The 22,431-nt window shown below is 48.9% G+C and overlaps 1 protein-coding gene across 1 annotated transcript; it reads right to left on the reverse strand.

Moving 5' to 3' along the window:
• Nucleotides 1–8,924: 8,924 nt before the first annotated feature.
• Nucleotides 8,925–12,459, reverse strand: LOC127217398 (EKC/KEOPS complex subunit LAGE3). The gene is made up of 3 exons (XM_051178385.1): nt 12,099–12,459; nt 11,641–11,769; nt 8,925–9,094 (listed from the first exon to the last, which is right to left on the reverse strand). Exons 1-3 carry the CDS (start codon nt 12,455–12,457, stop codon nt 8,950–8,952), a joined length of 633 nt encoding a protein of 210 aa, XP_051034342.1. The 5' UTR covers nt 12,458–12,459; the 3' UTR covers nt 8,925–8,949.
• Nucleotides 12,460–22,431: the final 9,972 nt, after the last annotated feature.

Below are 22,431 nucleotides of genomic sequence, written 5' to 3' on the forward strand. Positions count from 1 at the left end.
TGTACACTGGCAGACACCTTAAGAGTCACTGTAAGGAGGGGACGTGGTGAGCTGGGCCTGTAGGCGCCTGGCAGGGAGACTGAGGGAGTCCTGGAAGGACTGGGTCCACTGGCTCCAGGGGAGGAGGCATGGAGGACGAGTGGGCCGATGGGGGGGGAGCAGTCAATGGCTCTAGGGTGACTTTTCCTCTCCCCCTCACTTTTAGTCGAGTGACTTCTGAAAACTCCAGCCTCCTCCACAGTTGTGTCTCCTCCCTGCTCAGCCAGCTCTCTACAGTGGTGACTGCCCTGAGGTTCTTTGTGCCTGAGTTCTTCAAGCCTCACCAGGAATAGAGAGGGCTTGGGCTCTCAGCATGCATCCTCCTGCCCCAGCCACTGCACCCTTCCCTAGGGCAAAGACTCCCACAACCTTTGCTTTACTGGGGAGGAGAGGGGGAGGGGGAGGGGGTGGTGGTGGTAATTGTTTCTCTGTGCTTTCCCTAGGGTGGCTAAGTGTTTGCCAACGTTCAAAATAGAATAAAGCTGGGAGACAGGTCTGGGTCTGTGTCTCTGTCCATCTATTGCTAGTCCAGGTTTCCTCATCATCAACCCTCTGTTGCAGGAGAGAGACTGGGATTCAGATGCTCAAGGACGGCAAGGTGATTGCAGGCGGGTTAGGAAATGTGCAATCAGCTGGGTCCTGTCACTGACTGTTAGCTCCCACCAGCACTCTGATAAAATATTTACACTCTTTCTTCTGTATGCATGTGTACTAAAATATCCTCTTCCTTAACCTCCGTTTTCAAAAATACAACCTGATACTTGCTTCCTTTAAATATTTTTCTGTCTAGTGTTTATTGGTTGCTTTTTTTTAAACTTTCTTTCATTTCTTAATATTATGAGGCACAGCAACGAAAATTTATCAACACATTAAAAAGAAAATGAAAGCAATTTACATTAAGTTATTTTACCTTGTGAGATTTAGGAAAATGCTACTACTACTTGAACTCTTCTGGTCGTTCGAGACAGGGTTTCTCTCTGTAGCTTTGGAGCCTGTAGCCCTTGTAGGCCAGGCTGGTCTTGCCTGTGCCTCCCAAGTGCCAGGATTAAAGGCGTGTGCTGCCACCGCCTGGCTTGCTTGAACTCTTCAAAAGGCTGTTTGACTGGGCTGGAGAGATGGCTCAGAGAGCTTCTCTTCCAGAAGACCCAGAGCCAATTCCCAGCGCCCACATGGAAGCTCACACCTGACTGTAATTCCAGTTCCAAAGGATCTGGCACCTTCACACACACATCCGTGCAGGCAAAACACCAATGCACACAAAGTAAATAAAGAAATTAACTGTTTAAAAAGGGCTCTTTCTAATTCCCCCCCCTTTGGTAGCCTTATCAAAGTCTGAGAATTTCAGAATGCTATGTTCCAGTGAGAGCTGGCCAGGTTAACAGAGCTACTAATAACCTGGGACACTGAACTGTCTTGTAAATAAGAAACAAACAGGACGACATACGAAAAGAACCAGAATCTTTCCATGTTAACAATAAATAGCAGTTTGGGACACAAAAAGGCATTTGGTTGGTCCCCTGAAGATAAGATAATAAATGGTTATGCTTTCCTGGAGGGCCAAGGAAGGAAAGAGAGAATCCGGTGGTATTGGTTGAGCAGGAGACTCTCACTGCTGATTCTAGTGGCCACAGGCTGTGCCTAGATCAACTTGCAAATGTTTGAGAAATACAGGAAAACCACGTAACCGACAGTAGCTTGGCCTTACACGCTTCCCTCAATGGCAAACACTCGACCCTAACTTGGCTCTCTCTCTTCACGATAAAGTGAAAGTCCGTGGCCACAGAATTAGAGATCATGAATGGAACATCCTGCGTTAGTTGTCGTTTTAAAATGTCTAAAGGAAACACGGGGTGCTGGAGAGACTGTTCAATGGTTAAGAGCACTGGCTACTCTTCCAGAGGGTCTGGGTAAAATTCCCAGCATCCATATGGTGGCTTATAGCCACCTGTAACTCCAGCTCCATGGGATCTCACACCCTCTCCCTATTTTGGCCTCTGACCCTGAGACCCAGGCAGTGTGGGTCCCAGAAACCTGGCAGGAATGGAGAGGGAATGGAGAAATAACAGGTGCGTGCACAGAAATGCTGTGAACAGGTGGGCCATGCACACTCTGATGGAGCTGCAACAACTATGTAACAACCAGGAACCTCAGCATGTTGATATTAGGTACGACACAAGATGTAGGAGCTAGCCAATCTCTGTAGGAGGTGTCTGTAGGTAAGCAGTGTCAGACTGAAAACATCCAGGAGGAGGAAGCTGCAGTTGCTGGTTTTTATACACACCGATCGAACAATCATTCTTTCCTGCTTGGTGCATGCACACTGTCAACATTTGCACTTGGACTAGAGGAAAACTTTGCCACACCTCTCTGAAACCCACCCTGTGGGGAAGGCTTTGCTATTTTCATGGGTCTGAGGCACTGTGTCATTTACATGCCTTGCAATGTCAAACAATGCACATCCACTCCGGACTTCATCTTTTCTTACACATTTACTCAGAGTATCCCCACATACCAAGAGTGTCAAGCATGCACAAAATGCATACATAGAGACAAAACGCTCATACACATAAAATAAAAATAAATGAGCTGAACAAAAAGAAAACAAAAACAAACAGGCAGGCAGGCAGGCAGACAGACAAACAGACAGACAAGGTCTCTCTATGTATCCCTGGCTGTCCTGGCACTCACACTGTAGACCAGGCTGGCCTCGAACTCACAGAGATCTGCCTTTCTCTGCCTCCTGAGTGCTGGGACTAAAGGCGTGTGTTGCTACACCCTGGTGAAAATCTTTAAAAATAATGATAATAAAAGAATTGTTAGGTGTTTTCTTGTACTGCCGTCTTCCCATAGCTTCTTCCAGTGCGTGCAGGCGGGGTCTCTCTCTCTCTCTCTCTCTCTCTCTCTCTCTCTCTCTCTCTCTCTCTCTCTCTCTCTGTCTGTCTGTCTGTCTCTGTCTCTGCCACTGCCCTGGTGGGCTTAGGAAGGTCAGAAGTTTGATTTTTGTAGCTCTGGGTGGTCAAAGCTCTCTAGGAGGTCTCTCCTCAGGCAAGGGCCTGGCAATGGGGGTCAAAGATCCAGCAGGCAGGGGGAACTCAGGATGGTCCCATGGGGCTAAGCGGATCTCCCGCCTGGGCCCAGAGCTCCAGGCAGAGGACTGGCAGTGGAGGTCAGAGATCAGGCAGACAGAGAATCTGGATGGCCCGGCGTGGACAGGTGGGTCTAATGTGCTGAGAGCAGCTCCAGGGAGTTCCCCGAAGGTGGCTGGATTGTTGGAGCCTCCCTCTGCTCCTGTGCTCAACCAGAGCTGTGGGACAGTGGGCATGGTATGGCACAGGGTGGGGGGAGGGCAGGCTCTTGATAGGGGTGGGCGTGGGCGTGGGAGGTGTGTATCAGAGCACTAGGAGCCCTCTCACTGTGGACAGGACACGGGGGAGGGAGGGCGGCCGGAGGGGGGAGCCAGGTTCGGGGCCAATCCATGGACTTTTCAGGGTGGGTTTCAGAGAGGTGTGGCAAAGTTTTCCTCTAGTCCAAGTGCAAATGTTGACAGTGTGCATGCACCAAGCAGGAAAGAATGATTGTTCGATCGGTGTGTATAAAAACCAGCAACTGCAGCTTCCTCCTCCTGGATGTTTTCAGTCTGACACTGCTTACCTACAGACACCTCCTACAGAGATTGGCTAGCTCCTACATCTTGTGTCGTACCTAATATCAACATGCTGAGGTTCCTGGTTGTTACATAGTTGTTGCAGCTCCATCAGAGTGTGCATGGCCCACCTGTTCACAGCATTTCTGTGCACGCACCTGTTATTTCTCCATTCCCTCTCCATTCCTGCCAGGTTTCTGGGACCCACACTGCCTGGGTCTCAGGGTCAGAGGCCAAAATAGGGAGAGGGTGTGAGATCCCATGGAGCTGGAGTTACAGGTGGCTATAAGCCACCATATGGATGCTGGGAATTTTACCCAGACCCTCTGGAAGAGTAGCCAGTGCTCTTAACCATTGAACAGTCTCTCCAGCACCCCGTGTTTCCTTTAGACATTTTAAAACGACAACTAACGCAGGATGTTCCATTCATGATCTCTAATTCTGTGGCCACGGACTTTCACTTTATCGTGAAGAGAGAGAGCCAAGTTAGGGTCGAGTGTTTGCCATTGAGGGAAGCGTGTAAGGCCAAGCTACTGTCGGTTACGTGGTTTTCCTGTATTTCTCAAACATTTGCAAGTTGATCTAGGCACAGCCTGTGGCCACTAGAATCAGCAGTGAGAGTCTCCTGCTCAACCAATACCACCGGATTCTCTCTTTCCTTCCTTGGCCCTCCAGGAAAGCATAACCATTTATTATCTTATCTTCAGGGGACCAACCAAATGCCTTTTTGTGTCCCAAACTGCTATTTATTGTTAACATGGAAAGATTCTGGTTCTTTTCGTATGTCGTCCTGTTTGTTTCTTATTTACAAGACAGTTCAGTGTCCCAGGTTATTAGTAGCTCTGTTAACCTGGCCAGCTCTCACTGGAACATAGCATTCTGAAATTCTCAGACTTTGATAAGGCTACCAAAGGGGGGGGGGAATTAGAAAGAGCCCTTTTTAAACAGTTAATTTCTTTATTTACTTTGTGTGCATTGGTGTTTTGCCTGCACGGATGTGTGTGTGAAGGTGCCAGATCCTTTGGAACTGGAATTACAGTCAGGTGTGAGCTTCCATGTGGGCGCTGGGAATTGGCTCTGGGTCTTCTGGAAGAGAAGCTCTCTGAGCCATCTCTCCAGCCCAGTCAAACAGCCTTTTGAAGAGTTCAAGCAAGCCAGGCGGTGGCAGCACACGCCTTTAATCCTGGCACTTGGGAGGCACAGGCAAGACCAGCCTGGCCTACAAGGGCTACAGGCTCCAAAGCTACAGAGAGAAACCCTGTCTCGAACGACCAGAAGAGTTCAAGTAGTAGTAGCATTTTCCTAAATCTCACAAGGTAAAATAACTTAATGTAAATTGCTTTCATTTTCTTTTTAATGTGTTGATAAATTTTCGTTGCTGTGCCTCATAATATTAAGAAATGAAAGAAAGTTTAAAAAAAAGCAACCAATAAACACTAGACAGAAAAATATTTAAAGGAAGCAAGTATCAGGTTGTATTTTTGAAAACGGAGGTTAAGGAAGAGGATATTTTAGTACACATGCATACAGAAGAAAGAGTGTAAATATTTTATCAGAGTGCTGGTGGGAGCTAACAGTCAGTGACAGGACCCAGCTGATTGCACATTTCCTAACCCGCCTGCAATCACCTTGCCGTCCTTGAGCATCTGAATCCCAGTCTCTCTCCTGCAACAGAGGGTTGATGATGAGGAAACCTGGACTAGCAATAGATGGACAGAGACACAGACCCAGACCTGTCTCCCAGCTTTATTCTATTTTGAACGTTGGCAAACACTTAGCCACCCTAGGGAAAGCACAGAGAAACAATTACCACCACCACCCCCTCCCCTCCCCTCTCCTCCCCAGTAAAGCAAAGGTTGTGGGAGTCTTTGCCCTAGGGAAGGGTGCAGTGGCTGGGGCAGGAGGATGCATGCTGAGAGCCCAAGCCCTCTCTATTCCTGGTGAGGCTTGAAGAACTCAGGCACAAAGAACCTCAGGGCAGTCACCACTGTAGAGAGCTGGCTGAGCAGGGAGGAGACACAACTGTGGAGGAGGCTGGAGTTTTCAGAAGTCACTCGACTAAAAGTGAGGGGGGAGAGGAAAAGTCACCCTAGAGCCATTGACTGCTCCCCCCCCATCGGCCCACTCGTCCTCCATGCCTCCTCCCCTGGAGCCAGTGGACCCAGTCCTTCCAGGACTCCCTCAGTCTCCCTGCCAGGCGCCTACAGGCCCAGCTCACCACGTCCCCTCCTTACAGTGACTCTTAAGGTGTCTGCCAGTGTACAATGGGGTGGGCTCCTCAGGCAGAGACAGGAACGGCTGCCAACTGCCCCCTAGCAGGCCCCTCCCCTTCTAGAACTTACATCATAAGGTCACTGCCAGTCACTCTGAGCTCCCGGTGAACTGCTCCTTCCAGGGACTCCTCTTCCCGGGTCAGGTACAAGCGCGCAATCTCTGCATCCATGAAGGACAGGAAAGGCACCGTGAGCTCACTGGTGTGGATGCCGTTAAGGTGACTTCGTCTTGTTGTCTCTGGCTGCTCTCCCCACAGACTGCCTTCTCCAGGGCCCTTGATTCCCCCATTCCTCCTCCACCACTTTCTCAAGACGTCCCCATGCTGCCCCCCCCCCAGCACTCTCTGTGGCCGTCTAGGCCACCTCAGCTGCTGTCACAGACGTCAGAAAGGATACAACTCCAGGAATTGGCTTCCCTCGCTTTCTCCCTCTTGCTCCGGATCATGTGGTGGCTTCTCCACAAGGGCAGCTTTCTCCACCAACGTGCCATCCTCTTCTGTGCCCTCACAACCTTGGGGGATTCCAGAGCAGTCGGGACCATTCGGCACTCTGGCATTGCCCTCATCTCTCTCGGTACCACCTCCGCTGTCCTGGGCACCAGAGTTTGGGAGGCTACTCTGGTCTTCTCTGCTGCTCGGTGGGTCACCCGCACTGCTGCCGGGGTCTTTCATGGCTGCTCAGGGCGTCTCAGAGCCCACCACCGACACTAACGCCCCCTGCCGGTTCTGGGAAGGACTGAGGTGGCGCCTCTGCCAAACCCCGCCCCTTTCCCCTCAATGCACCACGTGAGGCGAGGCCCACAGAGCACTTGTGAAAACAGGACCTCGAGAGGACTGGCTCTGGCCAAACAAACAAACAAAAACACAAAACAAAACACAGTCACGGGAACTGATGAGTGACCTTAGCAAGATTCTTGCATGCGGGCTGTTTGTACACAGCTAGGCACTACTTCACACGCACAACCAATTACCTCAGTGCTGCTCCACGCTAATCTGAAAGGAGGTCCGGGAGCCAGAAATATCCCACTCTGGTGTTTCTACTTTCTTGCCATCTCGCATGATGTCCATTGTAAATTTTAGCAAGTGGACATCCCGTTGGTGGTCAGTATACGGAACTTCTATTTTTGTGGGAAGGTACATTTAGGAGAGTCTCTTTCTGCAGATGCAGGAGATTAAGAAATAAATGGATAAATACTTAACTTAGTAGGCACCCCTGTCAGAATCTAGTTTAAGAAAAGAAGTTGTAAGACCCTAATTCGGGGGTCCTGATGGGCCGATGGGAGAGCCCCGCGACACAAACACCAAAACCAGGAGATGCAACAAGCAAGAGGTGTTTATTGCACGAGCGCACACTCGGGTGACAGCAATCTCGGGGAAAGCAGCACACACCTCAGAGGGTTCAGGCTCCTTTTTATACAGACAAACTGCAAATCAGCACACACGCATGGGGCACAAGGTGATTGATTACAAAGTATGATCTCATGCTTGAGAGATCACCCAGGTGTGACCTGTTCTTCTTCAAAGGAAAAACCACAGAACGACTTGGAAAGACCCCAGACTGTCCATTGGCCAGGTGTGACCCAGACAGGGCTGGTCATCTGGAACCATTTGTCCCAGGGTTGGGGGCCCATTTCCTTGTTGTGGGCCAAGACCTGTGAGAAACTTTCTATCTTTGTTTCTAAAGTCTTTCATACTCTGGCTTCCCCTTGGCTATACATTTAGAGCCTTCAGTTATTCCACAAAGGTCTGATGATTCAGTAACTAGCCCTACTTAGCAAGATCAGCCTAGCCTATAACCACTAGCCCCATCACCATAGTAACCTTTCTTGTTCTCATAATCCCTGATCTTTCCACCCATGTCAACATCCATTCTTTGTGATTTTCTATATTCTGCTTGCAAGAGCTATTCTTCTGCCCCTCTCCTACATCCTTGCTCTGCAAACTAAAGTCTTTCAAAGTAGTCATGCATAGTTTTAGTTGTTATAGGGAAAATAACTTGCAAACACTATGCACTGTTGTGCTTTTTAATTGTAGTTTTAGAAAGTGGAAAAGACAATATTTTAAAGAAATATGCCTTGAAAACGATACAGCACCCTTAGTATATTATAGTTCCATTCGTGTACATAATATATGAAAAAAATTACTAAAAGATACTCTTACTTTTTATAATACTTGCGACCCAGAACCTCTAGCATGCTACAAACGTAGCTCCCAACTTTCTTACTCCAAAAATGTGTTGGATCTAGGGAGATGGGTCAGTTTCGTTAAGTTCTTGATGCTTAAGTATGAAGATGTTTATTCAATTCCTAGTACGGACATAAAAAGCAGGAGTGGGTGGCAATACTTTGTCTTGCCAGAGCTAGAAAGATTAAGACAGGCAGATCCCTATAGCCTACTGCCCAGTCAGTCTAAGCAAATTGGAATGCCTTAATCACTGTGAATCCATATTGAAAGTAAAATATATATATATATATAAATAAAACAACAAGGTATACAGGACTCATGAATAGACATTCCTGGATGGCATCTGTCCTCCACATGCAGAACATACATATGTATATATACACAGACACATGCATGTGCACACAGGTGACCCTCACAACATGAACATGTACATATACAAACACCTGCACTTCAAAAACATTTCCAGCATTTTTATTGTATGACTATACTTAAGTAATTGAATTTTTCTTCCATTTCCTAAATTGTCTTTAATTGTTTTGGACTACTCAAACATTTAAGTTCCAGAACTTCTCCACAGAAGCACACAGATGCGAAAACATGGCAGTTTTTGGCGTAGTCAAAAGTAAAATCAGATGAAAAGAAATTGCTAATTTTTATTTTGTTCAGTAATATGTAAACACCCATTCCTTCAGCAACCCAACCATGAGATTAATACATAGCATACAGTATTGAAATACTGAACTTTTAAAGGCAAAATAACAATTACTCAAAACATAAAACGCCTCTGACTTTTCTTGTATCCAGTAACATATTAGGATTCCCGACTTCTTCCTCTTCCTCGTTTGACAACAGCCACAAACTCCAGGCGCTGGATGTTTCTCATCACCAGGGAGAGCTGGTCAAGAAAGTTGTTGATGGAAATGCGGAAGAGGACAGGGTCTTCAGTAGTCCACCTACTAAAATTTAAAGAGACACTGTTGGAACCCAGCAGTCTGCTGACCCTGACCCCTGATGATGGGCGGGATGCTCATGGCCATGTCTTCTCTACTACTACTTCATGACTTACCTGTCTGCCAGGGGACTCAGTTATGCATGCCCGCAAGTTTCCCTTTTAAAACAAGCGCGCCAAGCGCGCCTTTCTCTTGCTCTGCCTCTTGCTCTCTCTTTCTTCTATCTCTCTCCCCTGCTTTCGGTTGGCCACCAGCTACCCCCCCCCCTTCTCTCTCCTCTATCAATAAACTCCACGTGGGCGCTGAGTCTCGTGTTTTGTTTCATAGGCAATAGCTGCAGCAAAAGAACAACATTGGTGCCGTGACTCGGTCAGGCACTCCTCGAGTACTCGGCGGCCGCCTACTGTTGGATGGCCAGTCTGAGACATTCGGGGACCCTGATTACGAAGCAGCAGTCCAGTTCCATCCACCCGTTCTCTGGAAATACCATCCCACACCGGCTACAATTTGGTAAGGTACCCTTTTTTCATTGTAACTCGTTTTCTTGGGGTCTGGGATATTTCCCACTGGTGAGTTAAGATTCTGGCTTCAAGCCTTCCTGCCTTCGGACTGCTGAGTCCTTATCGGGCCCTTTGCCCTTGGCCACATTCTTGGGCTGATGAGTTCCAAAAATGATTGGCCAGATTTTACTTCACCCATGGGAAATAAACCAGTCTAGATATCCCCTAGAAAATAACTCAAATTGGCCACACAATTACTGCCAGCAAACAGGTAGATGGAAGGAGTTTTTTCTATCTCTCTGCTAAACAATCTCTTTCCCTAAACTTGTTTCTGTTCTCTTCCCTCCACGCGCTAAAACTCTCCCGCCTGCCGCAGCTGCAGCCTGTCTCAGGGCGGGAACCTCTCTCCGCCTAGAAGTGTCCTGTCTCACTAGGCAACTTATACTCCTGTTGAAATGTCTCGCTCTTGTTTGTCCTCTCTGCTGCTCTGCTGCTTAGTTTCTTCTCTGTGCAGATGCCAGTGGCTCACAGTGGGCTGGGCTGAGGCAGCATATGCTGAAGATACTCTGAGAGTTTTTCATTTTCCCCCAGGAATGAGGTTTTCAGATTTTGTGCTAGGCCTAGCACCACTTACGCATTCGTTTCTCAGACCCACAAGGGGTCTCTCGGGTTTTATACCCTAGCACTGCCCTTAGACTGGTACATACATTTCTCAGACCTACGGTGGTCTTTTTGGATATTGTACCCCTTGGACTCGGGTGTCCTGTTAGTTTCACAAATCCTTCTGCCTCACTCATGGGGAGAAAAATGCCAACAAAATTATATCTCAATACTTTATGACTTCTGCCAGAGGTTGGGAATGTGTTTATGGCAGCCGCCATCTTGACCATGTGGCCCAGCCTCACCCCCCATGGTTCTTCCCTCTGCTACACCAGCCACCTAGGCAGAGGGACCATCTAGCCAGCTTCTGCCGCCGACAGAACCTGTCATTCATTTACCTTTGCCTTTTATTCTTTGTCTCTAATTTCTTTTTTCACTGACTCTGTTACACATGGCTTCACACTCGGTTTTTTCTTATTTTTACCCAGTCCTTTTTAATATATTTGTACATGTGATCTTTTAAGTTCCAAGGAACCGAATTGGCCCCATCCAAACAGGCCAGATTCACTCCAAATAAATATTCAACCCTTCCCTGGTCCCAGGACTCCCTTCCTTCACCTCGGGAACTCCTCCCTCATCATACAATTCTTCCCTCAAGTACCAGGAGCTAAGAAAGAAACTTTTTTTTTTTTTTTTTTTTTTACTAAACTCAACCTTGTCCTCTCTTCTGTTAACATCTTGCCGGGTCTCAAAAAGACAGAGTTCCATACTGTCAGGACTGCGATGAAACAACCAGCTACCAGGATGTGGCAGCACCACCAGCCTTCTCGGATCCCCCAAAGACGATCACCACTCCAAGTCAGCAGGAAGCAGTCTTGAACTCAACGTCCTTATTCCCAAACCTGCCATGCCCAACCCCCACCTTTTTAATAACAATAAGAGGTGGGAATGTTGGGAACCAGCAGTTCGCTGACCCTGCCCCCTGATAATGGGCAGGATGCTTAAGGCCCTTTCTTCTCTACCTCATGACTTAAGTGGCTGCTCAAGCTTTACCTGGCTGCACAGGGGACTCAGTTACGCATGCCCAAGTTTTTCTTTTAAAGCAAGCTCTCCAAGCGCTCTCTCTCTCCTCCCCCCCCCCCGGTCCCTTGCTCTCTTCCCCCTTCTCTTTTTCTCTGTTCTCTCTCTCCTGCTTTCTGTTGGCCACCAGCTACCCCTCCTTTCTCTCCCCTCTACCAGTAAACTCCACGTGGGCAGTGAGACTCGTGTTTGTGTTTCTTAGGCAATAATTATAGCAAAAGAACAACAGACACTGTCAAGGAAATGATGAAGGAATCTGTTCAGGTCCACCACATCATGCCTGCCACCAGTGTCTCCATTAAGACAACCCTAGAGTGCACATTGCCTTCCAACCCTGAGGCCACCCGTACTCCACACTCTTGGAATACTGACACAGACAAGATACTGTCGTTCACAGTGAACTCCTGCTGAACCATCACTTGCTGGCGACGGGCATTGGCGACCAGGGACCTGCGGGCCATGTCTGCCTCCACTGCAGACCTGAAAGGCACTGTTACAGAGCTGGGAGGAGATAAAGTTAAGGCACCATCCACTACTTAGTTACCCTTTGCCTGGATAAACTTCCTAGGCCTGTCTGGCAATGAGCACTCCTGCCACCAGAGCCCAGTCACCTCCCACCTCCCTAGTGATTTGGGTTTTCTTCTATACCCTTCAACCCTCTCAGGCAAGGAGTCTCCTCGTCCTGTCTGGATGCCAACCGCTGCACTGACTACAGCCATCTGACCTTTTCTAGTTAGCTGTGCACCGTGCCCGTGCCCCAAAAGCCTTCCATGCCATGGGCATTTTAGCCCCCCATGTTCCCGTAGCCCTTGTCTCTTAGGAAAGGATACAACTCCAGGAGTCGATTTCCAGTTGTCGATGCAGTATCTCCGCTAGGTCCAGGGACAAGTGGTGGCTGTTCGCTGTGGGGAACGACAGCTGCCTCTTCAGCGGCTGCTCCGGACCCTACAGGGCTCCCCGAGCTGGGGCTGCCTGGAGCAGCTTGGCTACCAGGAGCAGCCGGGCTACCAGGAGCAGCTGGGATACTGGAATCGTGTGGGCCACTCCGAGGGAAGTTGCCACGGTCACCTTCGATTGCCAGACTTTGAGAGGTAGCCTGGGCTTCAGGAGCTTGAGGACTCTGCTGCCCATTCTCGTCACCTTCTTCAGCCACTGCTCTCCCAACTAGGCCCTCATCAGGGTCCTGCATGACTACTCTGGCTTTCCTCCCAGCAATCCAACCCCTGCCACTAACCCTCAGCAGAGAAAAGGAAGTCTTTGTGCCAAATGCACCGTTTTTTTTTTTTTTAAACAGGGAACAGCACGTGAGGTCCACTGCGCATGTGCAAGCAAGATCTCGCGAGGATTGGTTTCCACTAAACTGGCAGTCTGCTCAGACTCGCGGGGGGAGGGGTGTCTCTGAGAACCCAAAACGTATAGCTCTCTCACACAGCTCTTTCGCGGGGCTTGTACTAATGGGGCCCTCCAATATAGGTTTCCTCCAAGCTGCCCCACCCATGACTGACACTGATCCCAACAAGCCTGAGGCTTCAGGAATCTCAGCCCAGCAGCAGGAGTGGATGGATAGGTGGTGCCACTTGGGTATTCAGAAAACCTACGCAAGCTGACTGGCCACCATCCCCAACACCCTGACTTGTTAGGACCCTTCTATGATGGTTCCGTCCAACTGCCCCACCCCTGGACCCACAACATCCTCATACACACATAATTCAGTGTTCTTCAGCTGGCACGGCCTAGTGATACTGATTAGTGTAACTGAAAGCGTAAGATCATCACAGCCCTCGATTACTGTGCTGCACAAGCAGGGTGGGCATATAGAAAACATCTGTCACAGCAGCACCCTCTGTTTGGAGCCCAGCACACAAGCTCACCATTTGTCATGTGGAAGAAATGTATTTACACTCTCACTGAAGCTGTGAGTGCTTTCAGAGGTAGAGCTTTTCCCACTTGGTCGGGGTTGTCTGCCCAATTGTGCTTCCTGCTTGAAGGCATTCAGGTTATGAGGGACTGTGAGGTCCTCTTAGGTGTGGAAGAAGGGTGACCAAGCAACCATGAAGGTTGAACACTAAGATGCTGCTGCTGCTGCTGCTGCTGCTGCTGCTGCTGCAGCTGGGGATAAAGGACAAGGCTATTTGGGCTACGTCCTGGAGCCACAGAGTGAACCATTGCTGTGTTGGCATCTAAGAGGGAGGGCCGTCAATCTATGGTCCCGTAGCATACTCAGAGGTACTTCATGTCCCTGCCATGAATGGAGGTACCCTATCAGGGTCCAGAGGGCATGGACCAGGGTCCAGAAGGCATCCTTGGCCAGGCCTGTGCAGACTTCCTTGATGACGGTCTGTTCCACTGACCAAGTTAGAGCTGGATAGATGCCTCACACAGAGGGCTAGGGTTTGCTATTGTGTATCCTATTCAGTATACTCATGTGAATGGGGGATGTTTGGTGGTGTGTGCAGCTTTATCAACTACACAGGCAGTCCTGGAGGAACACATCTAGGAAAACAATGGGAAAACAGCCAGCTGGGTGTTGGTGCATTGGGGTTGAGGCCTCAGACTTTGGCAGTGCCAAATTTGGGGCAGAAACCTGATTGCAGCTCTGGAGTATCCAGGTGTTGTGTGAGAATGTTTCTGGGGACATGTGAATAAATGTCTTCTACCATATAGGGAATGGACACTCCCCAAAGTAAGGATACCACAAAAATCCAACTTGGTGAACCTACAAGTTATTTTATTGGGGTTAGTTATAGCAACACAAACGACTCAAAGATAGTTGCAACGCCAAAGCACACCCCAGAATTGGTGACCTCTGGAAACCTGAAATGTACTACATAATGTAAAGTCAGCTTAATAAGTTAGGAAGTGCCTCTTTCAGGTTGCTCAGATGGTCTGAGCTTCTTCCAAGGAGCTTAGCAGAATTCTCTTCTTTGTGGCTCAGCTTGTTGGAGATACTCTCTGAGCTGTCTTTACAACTTATGTATGCTTGGGAAAGAAGAAGTAGTAGTCAATTTCAGGGACTTCCTGAAGTTTTTGTAGTTATTTTACTTCCCAAGTTTAAGAAGCTTCCTTGCAGGATGGAATTTTTCACCTCTCTTTTAAAAGTCATTGTCTTAACAAGCTTCCCTCCAGGTTGGAGGTTTTATAATAAAGGAAATTGTCATACAAGTATTAGGGTGATTGGGAGGTCCAAATATGGGCAACATCTGTATCAGATTGTGCCTTAAAACTGGATTTCAATACCATCCTCCTCTTGGTGCCTTCCCCATCATGTATGAAAAGAGAGACACCCTTCCAGTATCTGGTCCTAGAGGACTAGCCCCTTCACCGTGCAGTAAGGATAGAATCCACAGTGTCTGGTGGCATACTGGTGATGTCAGAACAGAGAGGAGGTATAGTTGAGCCATGGTGGCCTATGGCTAGGTTAACTCTGTATCTGTGGCATCTTTATGAGATGTCAGTGGGATCATCCCAGGATAAGATCTAAGAACATACCCTGATGGTATGGGCCTGTTTACAACAAAGTTATCACCAAAAGTAAAAACAAAACAAAAAAAAATTACCTTTCTCCACTTCACCCTCACTTTTAACCAACTGACTGACTGATGAGGACACTGAACAGTTCGAAATTTCCATTACCTTCAGTCTGGAAAAGGCTGCTCTGTTGATACACACCATGCAGTATTCTATGTTCTCTCTCTCTCCTCTCTCTCTCTCTCTCTCTCTCTCTCTCTCTCTCTCTCTCCCCCTCCCTCCTCCCCTCCCTCCCTATCTCTCTCTCTCCCTCCGTCCCCCCCCCCTCTCCTAGGCCTCATTGTTTTCAAAACAGAGGCAGCTAAGCATAACCTAAAATTTCTTAGATTGAGAATTCTTTCCTAGGGCATCCAGCTGCAGAGAGGGAGGAATGATGAGCAAATGGGTCAAGACCAGGCTGGAGAAACCCACAGGAACACCTGACTTAAACAAGGGGGACACGGACCCCAGACCGATAGCTGGGAAACCAGCATAGGACTGATACAGACCCCATGATGGTGGGTCTCAGTTAGGAGGACTGGGAAGTATATGGTACCTCTGACAATGGAACCAGGATGTATCCCAAGTGCAGGAGGGGACTCCAGTAGCCTATTCCCTATAGAGGTATAATCCCTTAGTCTAGAGACACAGGGTAGGGCCTAGGCCCTACTTGTCAGATTTTGATGATCCCTCGTGGAAGTCCTCACCCTCCCTGGGGAGTAGATGGGGGATGGGGGGCTGAGGGGGTGGGTCTGTGGGAGGCATGGGAGGATGGGAGGGAGAGGGAACTGCGATTGATATGTAAAATATGAAAAAATATTAAACAAAAATATTAGAAAAATACAAATAAAAAATAAAAGATTTTTTTAAAAAAAAGTTGGACTAAATGCATGTTACCTTGAAACATAGTTGAGAGCCTATAGGGACAAGGGGTAGAAGGTAATGGATTACAAATAATGTGCTTGGATGCCAGGCTTACAAGAGGTAAACTTGTAATGGTCAGTGTTGTCAGCTTAACAGACTCTACGGTCACCTGGGAGATATCCCTCTGGGCATGCCTGTGTAGGATCATCATGATTGCCTTAGCAGAGACAGGATGACTTGGCCACTGTAGGTGGCTAGAATTCTCGGCTATGAATGAAGAAAATAAACTAAACAGCAGCATACTTTCATTATTCTTTGCTTCCTAATTGTAGATGTGATGTTGCCAGCTTTTCTTAGCTCTTGCTGCCTTGACTTCGATACCAAGATTAACAATAACCTTCAAATATGAAATAGAATAAACCATTTATCCCTTTAAGCTGCTCTTGTCAGGGCACTATATCATAGTGGCAAGAAAAATAAGCTAAGAAATGTAGTTTTATTTTCTGGGATAACAGACATTTCAGCAGCCTCTCTTCCAGAAACAGGACAAGAACAACAGGGTGAAATAGCCAAGGGTCAAAGCAGCCCACCTGTTAGGCCTAGAAGATGAAGTGGTAGGCAGCAAAACATACTTATTGGGCACAGACACCTGACCTAAGTGATGTTAGGTCAGGCTTAGCTACTTCTGCTTAGCTGAGGCCTTGCAAATTGCTGGGACCGCAGGGCTAACAGGGGTCACCTCCTGGTGCCACTGAGCCTCGGGAACACACAAGTGGGGCGGGCGGTGCCACAGGGCTCTGTGTGCCCGAATGCAATGTGGGGAAATGGGCAAAAGATGAGAAGCAGTGAGTGCCTTCTCAGGCCCGCAGTGGAGGTAAAGGAGTTGTAGGGCAGAGGCGAAAGACCCACAAGCTGTGGTGTGTCCACCTGGTTAGGCAAGGGACCCTGCCTGTTTGGGAATGGTGGGGGAAGGGAGCAGGGGTCTGCCGCCTGGGTGAAAACCAGGCCAGGTGAAAATCCGGATACCACTTCTGACACCAGATATTGATGTTTAAAGGATCAGGAGAAACAAATAGGCCGAACAGATGTTTATTCAGGGAGAAATAACTTACAACATAGACAGATGGACACCAGCAGGTTCCTGTCCTGGCCCCAAGGATGCCTCCGGAAGTGCTCCTGTCCCTATGCTGCAAGCAAGAGAGCTCTCAGAGCCCCCTCCTCAGACTTAGTTCCCCCATGTCACGTCCGACCCCGTCTCCACCCCCAATCGGAGTGGTCTGTGCCACAGGTGCGGACAAAGTGAATATCTCACTACATAAGGGGGAAAATCAGGGCACAAAACGTTGCATGACCTGCACCAATAGGGCAACGTAATCCAAACAGGAGTTGGTTAAAAGTACCAAGTGCCCAGAATCTTTACTAGTCAATTCACTAAAAGTGAAGACAAGGGGGGCAAAGGTGTCAACTCTGCTGTTACTTCTGGTGATTGCACTGCATCAAGGTGTGTTCTTGGGGACTAGTGGTTCTTGGGTGAACCCATTGACCTCTTAATGACTCTCCAATGGTGACTGAACCCACCCATGGGCCACCTGTTTGTGCATTCACATTGTCAGTGCATTGGCGGACACTGTGAGGCATTTCTGAACTGCCCTGGAGGTCTGGAGGTGCTGATCCTGTGGGGTCCAGCACTGAAAGAACAAGTCTGCTTCTGTGTTCACCAATGAAAGAAAGATGAAGATACTGATGGAAGGTTCAGTTAAAGAAGGCCTCCCACTCAGAGATGTGTATTGACCCAGGCTGCCCTCAGGCCTCTGTCCCTACTTCAGACCATTCAAATGTGCCTCTGGGCTCCAATGGACCAATCCCCCAAGAGTTTCCTGGACGGTTCCCCTAGGAGTCCTTCACATCCTCCATGAACTCTGCTCACCACTGAACATCCCCACCACGAAACCAGACTCTATGGAGCCACAAAACTGAAGCAATCTGCTTCTGGTCTACTTACTGTAATGCAGAATCCATCCAGCTCTGACTCAGCCTGTGGACCAAACCACCCCCTAGAGAGTCCAGCTATTCAGAATTTTCAGGTTGCCCTCTGAATCCTGGGGAACTGCATACTCCAGATTCCAGAAGGACATCACTACATGGCTAGACACAAGAGGTACTGATGAGTACCCCATATGCCTGTAGGCTGAGTCTTCTAGAAGCCTCATGTGTACACCAGAGTCACATACAACTTTGCAGATACTCAGGCCATCAGGACGGCCGTGTCTTTGCTCTCTGATTTCAGCAGGACCTATGAGTTCGTCTGCAGCCTATATGTTCACTACATCATCTGCTTTGAGAGGGAATACAGTACAGTTCCACACTAATTAGACACCACCAGATAGCAGGAAATACCACTTCTAAGCAATACCTTTAGCCCTGATCTGCAAGAGCAGGAATAAAGCACATCTTTCTTCACTGTGAATGGGAAAAAGCGCCTAGAGTCTACAGGCTCATGTCATAGACTCCAAACTAAGGCACTGTCCTAGCAGATGGTTCCTCAGTGCCATGCCTGGCATTATGTCAAATGAGTCCAGAGCCTTTGAAAACATTGTTAGCGCCCATAGGGACAAGTGCACCTGTCATCATCTTACTGACATTTCTTCCTTCCGTCGTCCAGTTCTGGGAGAGAAGCAAAGACTTGTGGGTCAATACCATGCCACTCAATCCCATTGCCCATCCCATCGCCCATCCCATCCCATCCCCCACCCCACACAAGGTCCAACCATAGGAACATGATTGCAGGGATGCAGTGAAGATCTGTTTCTGATCTCGGCCAGCACTAATCTCTTTCGGTCACACTAGTCAGCCGCATTAAGGGATGCCCCTCTGGTGAGGGATATAGGGCTGCATTGTGTGCAAGGGTGTTCTGGGTTCAGGGGGAACAGTTTGGCTCAGCGGAGCCATCTCTTAGGGTCCCAACAATTACGGGTATGCTGGACACATGCTAGACCTGCTTGTGCAGGCGATCTTGCAACACCATGCACTAACACTGCCATGAAGAATTTCCTGAAGCCTCAGGCTTTCTGTGTGGCAAGGAAGCAGTGACACTCGAGGATAGAGAACCATGGGGGAAATCCTATACCGAAAGGTTCTATCAGTACAAGCCTCCTAGAGGAGGAGTCAATTTAGCAAGCAGGAATTCTGTGGACGGCATGGGTTGGTGGTGGTGGTGGTGGTGGTGCAGACACACCCACCAAGAGCCAGGCAGTAGCTCAGCAGGAGCCAAACCTCGTGAGAATGTGTTTGCAGGGAGCAGGAATTGTTGCCCCCAGACACGCACACACCCACCAAGACCCCAGCAGGAGGCAGTAGCTCAGCAGGAGCCAACCCTCACCAGAAGTTGATTGTGCAAGCGCAGTGGGCCTTGAGGGGTGTGCTCGGTGTTAGCGGGTGGGGCTTGTAACTGCTGCCTCATTTCCTTAGCTGAGCCTGAGTGGTGTACGGTTGCTTGACCAGAGGAGCTGAGTAGAAAGTCAGAATCGCCATGCAGGGTCCTGGTGAGGCTGCAGGTGGCAGAACAGGGGAAGAAGAAGAGGAAGAGGAAGAGGATGGGCAGCATAGACCTCGAACTTCTGATGTCCATGCTAGCTCTCAGGGTTTGGCGGCCCAGGTTGACCAAGACAGTGTCCCTCGTGAGAGTGGCCCACAAGATGCCAGTAGCCAATCTGCTCCAGGCAGCTCCCGCCCAGGAAGCTCTTTAGCATTAGGAGTGGCAGCTTCAGAGGCAGCAGTCATTCCCCCAAGATGAGCAGCCACCAATTCTCCCTGCACCCAGTGGAGATGCTGCCTGCAACAACTGCAAGTCGACTCCTGGAGTTGTATCCTTTCCTGGGAGACCCTTGGCATGGGCCATGGGAAGATAGGAAGGATGAAACATAAAACAAAGACTTTCGGGTGGGTGAGCAGGGAAGGGAAAGAACAGAGTGATGCACTCTGGACAGTTAGCCCAAGAAGAAATATCATGTTGGCAGGACAGGGAGTTGCCCAATCCTGAGACGACTTCAGGATGTAGAAGAAAAGCTGAACTGTTGGGAAGGTGGGAGGTGGGAGGTGGGAGGTGGGAAGTGGATGAGGCTTGTTTTGTTTAGCATTGTCAGAAAGAAGGTTCCGGGGAAGTCTTGGTCTTGGGTGGCAGAAGGGGGCAGTGCCATACAGGACTCCGAAATATACCAGGCCACATAGCAATAGGAAACCTAATAGTGCATGGAACCTTAACCATAGCCTCCTTCCAGCTCTGTAAGAGTGCCTTTACCATCTGCTGTGGAGGCAGACATGGCCTGCAGGTCCCTGGTCGCCAATGCCAAGAACCAGCTATTAATGGTTCCACAGGAGTACTCTGTGAACTGTACAGAGTAAGGTTTTTCCTCCCGCCCGCCGCTGGTCTTGTCCCGCCCCCGCACCAGCCAAAATTAACACACAGAGACTGTGTATTTGATATAATGCTGTTGGCCAGTTACTTGTTTCTTATCGGCTAGCTCTGTCTTAAGACAGACAAATAATGCTGCTATGAACATAGTTGAGCACATGCCTTTGTTGCATGGATGTGGATCATTTGGGTATATGCCTAAGAGGGGGATTGCCGGGTCCTGTGGTAGACAGATTCCCATTTTCCTGAGGAACCGCCATACTGATCTCCAAAATGGCTGTACGAGTTTGCACTCCCACCAGCAGTGGAGGAGTGTTCCCCTGTCTCCACATCCTCTCCGGCATAAGTTGTCATTGGTGTTTCTAATTTTAGCCATTCTGGCAGGAGAAAGATGGTATCTCAGAGTTGTTTTGATTTGCATTCCCCTGATAGCTAAGGATGTCCAGCACTTCCTTAAGTGTCTTTCGGGCTTCTTGATTTCCTCTATTGAGAATTCTCTCTTCGGTTCTGTACCCCATTTTTTTTAAATAGGGTTATTTGGTGGTTTATTGACTAGTTTCTTGAGTTCTTTGTATATTTGGGGGATCAACCCTCTGTCAGATGTAGGATTGGTGAAGATCTTTTTCCCAGTCTGTGGGCTGCCGTTTGGTCTTGTCCACTGTGTCCTTTGCCTTACAGATGCTTCTAAGTTTGAAGAACTCCCATTATTAATTGTCTCTCTCAGTGTCTGTGCTACTGGAGTTATGTTCAGGAAGCAGTCTCCTGTACCAATTTGTTCAAGGGTACCTCCCACTTTCTCTTCTAAGAGGTTCAGTGTGGCTGGATTGATGTTGAGGTCATTGATGTATTTGTACTTGAGTTTAGTGCTTGGCCATAGACACCCCCACACCCTTCCCTGGAAAGTCCATGGATTGGCCCCGAACCTCGCTCCCCCCTCCGGCCTCCCCCCCTCCCCCGTGTCCTGTCCACAGTGAGAGGGCTCCTAGTGCTCTGATACACACCTCCCACGCCCACGCCCACCCCTATCAAGAGCCTGCCCTCCCCCCACCCTGTGCCATACCATGCCCACTGTCCCACAGCTCTGGTTGAGCACAGGAGCAGAGGGAGGCTCCAACAATCCAGCCACCTTCGGGGAACTCTCCTGGAGCTGCTCTCAGCACATTAGACCCACCTGTCCACGCCGGGCCATCCAGATTCCCTGTCTGCCTGATCTCTGACCTCCACTGCCGGTCCTCTGCCTGGAGCTCCGGGCCCAGGCGGGAGATCCGCTTAGCCCCGTGGGACCATCCTGAGTTCCCCCTGCCTGCTGGATCTTTGACCCCCATTGCCAGGCCCTTGCCTGAGGAGAGACCTCCTAGAGAGCTTTGACCACCCAGAGCTACAAAAATCAAACTTCTGACCTTCCTAAGCCCACCAGGGCAGTGGCAGAGACAGAGACAGACAGACAGAGAGAGAGAGAGAGAGAGAGAGAGAGAGAGAGAGAGAGAGAGAGAGAGAGAGAGACCCCGCCTGCACGCACTGGAAGAAGCTATGGGAAGACGGCAGTACAAGAAAACACCTAACAATTCTTTTATTATCATTATTTTTAAAGATTTTCACCAGGGTGTAGCAACACACGCCTTTAGTCCCAGCACTCAGGAGGCAGAGAAAGGCAGATCTCTGTGAGTTCGAGGCCAGCCTGGTCTACAGTGTGAGTGCCAGGACAGCCAGGGATACATAGAGAGAACTTGTCTGTCTGTCTGTCTGCCTGCCTGCCTGCCTGCCTGCCTGCCTGTTTGTTTTTGTTTTCTTTTTGTTCAGCTCATTTATTTTTATTTTATGTGTATGAGCGTTTTGTCTCTATGTATGCGTTTTGTGCATGCTTGACACTCTTGGTATGTGGGGATACTCTGAGTAAATGTGTAAGAAAGGATGAAGTCCGGAGTGGATGTGCATTGTTTGACATTGCAAGGCATGTAAATGACACAGTGCCTCAGACCCATGAAAATAGCAAAGCCTTCCCCACAGGGTGGGTTTCAGAGAAGTGTGGCAAAGTTTTCCTCTAGTCCAAGTGCAAATGTTGACAGTGTGCATGCACCAAGCAGGAAAGAATGATTGTTCGATCGGTGTGTATAAAAACCAGCAACTGCAGCTTCCTCCTCCTGGATGTTTTCAGTCTGACACTGCTTACCTACAGACACCTCCTACAGAGATTGGCTAGCTCCTACATCTTGTGTCGTACCTAATATCAACATGCTGAGGTTCCTGGTTGTTACATAGTTGTTGCAGCTCCATCAGAGTGTGCATGGCCCACCTGTTCACAGCATTTCTGTGCACGCACCTGTTATTTCTCCATTCCCTCTCCATTCCTGCCAGGTTTCTGGGACCCACACTGCCTGGGT

The sequence above is a fragment of the Phodopus roborovskii genome, unplaced genomic scaffold (assembly GCF_943737965.1).
Source record: "Phodopus roborovskii unplaced genomic scaffold, PHOROB, whole genome shotgun sequence".
In the NCBI taxonomy this organism is placed as follows: Eukaryota; Metazoa; Chordata; class Mammalia; order Rodentia; family Cricetidae; genus Phodopus; species Phodopus roborovskii.

Excerpts from the sequence above, each read along its gene's own strand:
- LOC127217398 (XM_051178385.1), bottom strand. The coding sequence starts at position 12,457 with ATGCAGGACCCTGATGAGGGCCTAGTTGGGAGAGCAGTGGCTGAAGAA. Across the intron at positions 11,770-12,098 it reads GGAAATCGACTCCTGGAGTT|CTCTGTAACAGTGCCTTTCA; the intron begins GTATCCTTTCCT and ends ATCTCCTCCCAG. Across the intron at positions 9,095-11,640 it reads AACGACAGTATCTTGTCTGT|TAGGTGGACTACTGAAGACC; the intron begins GTCAGTATTCCA and ends TTTAAATTTTAG.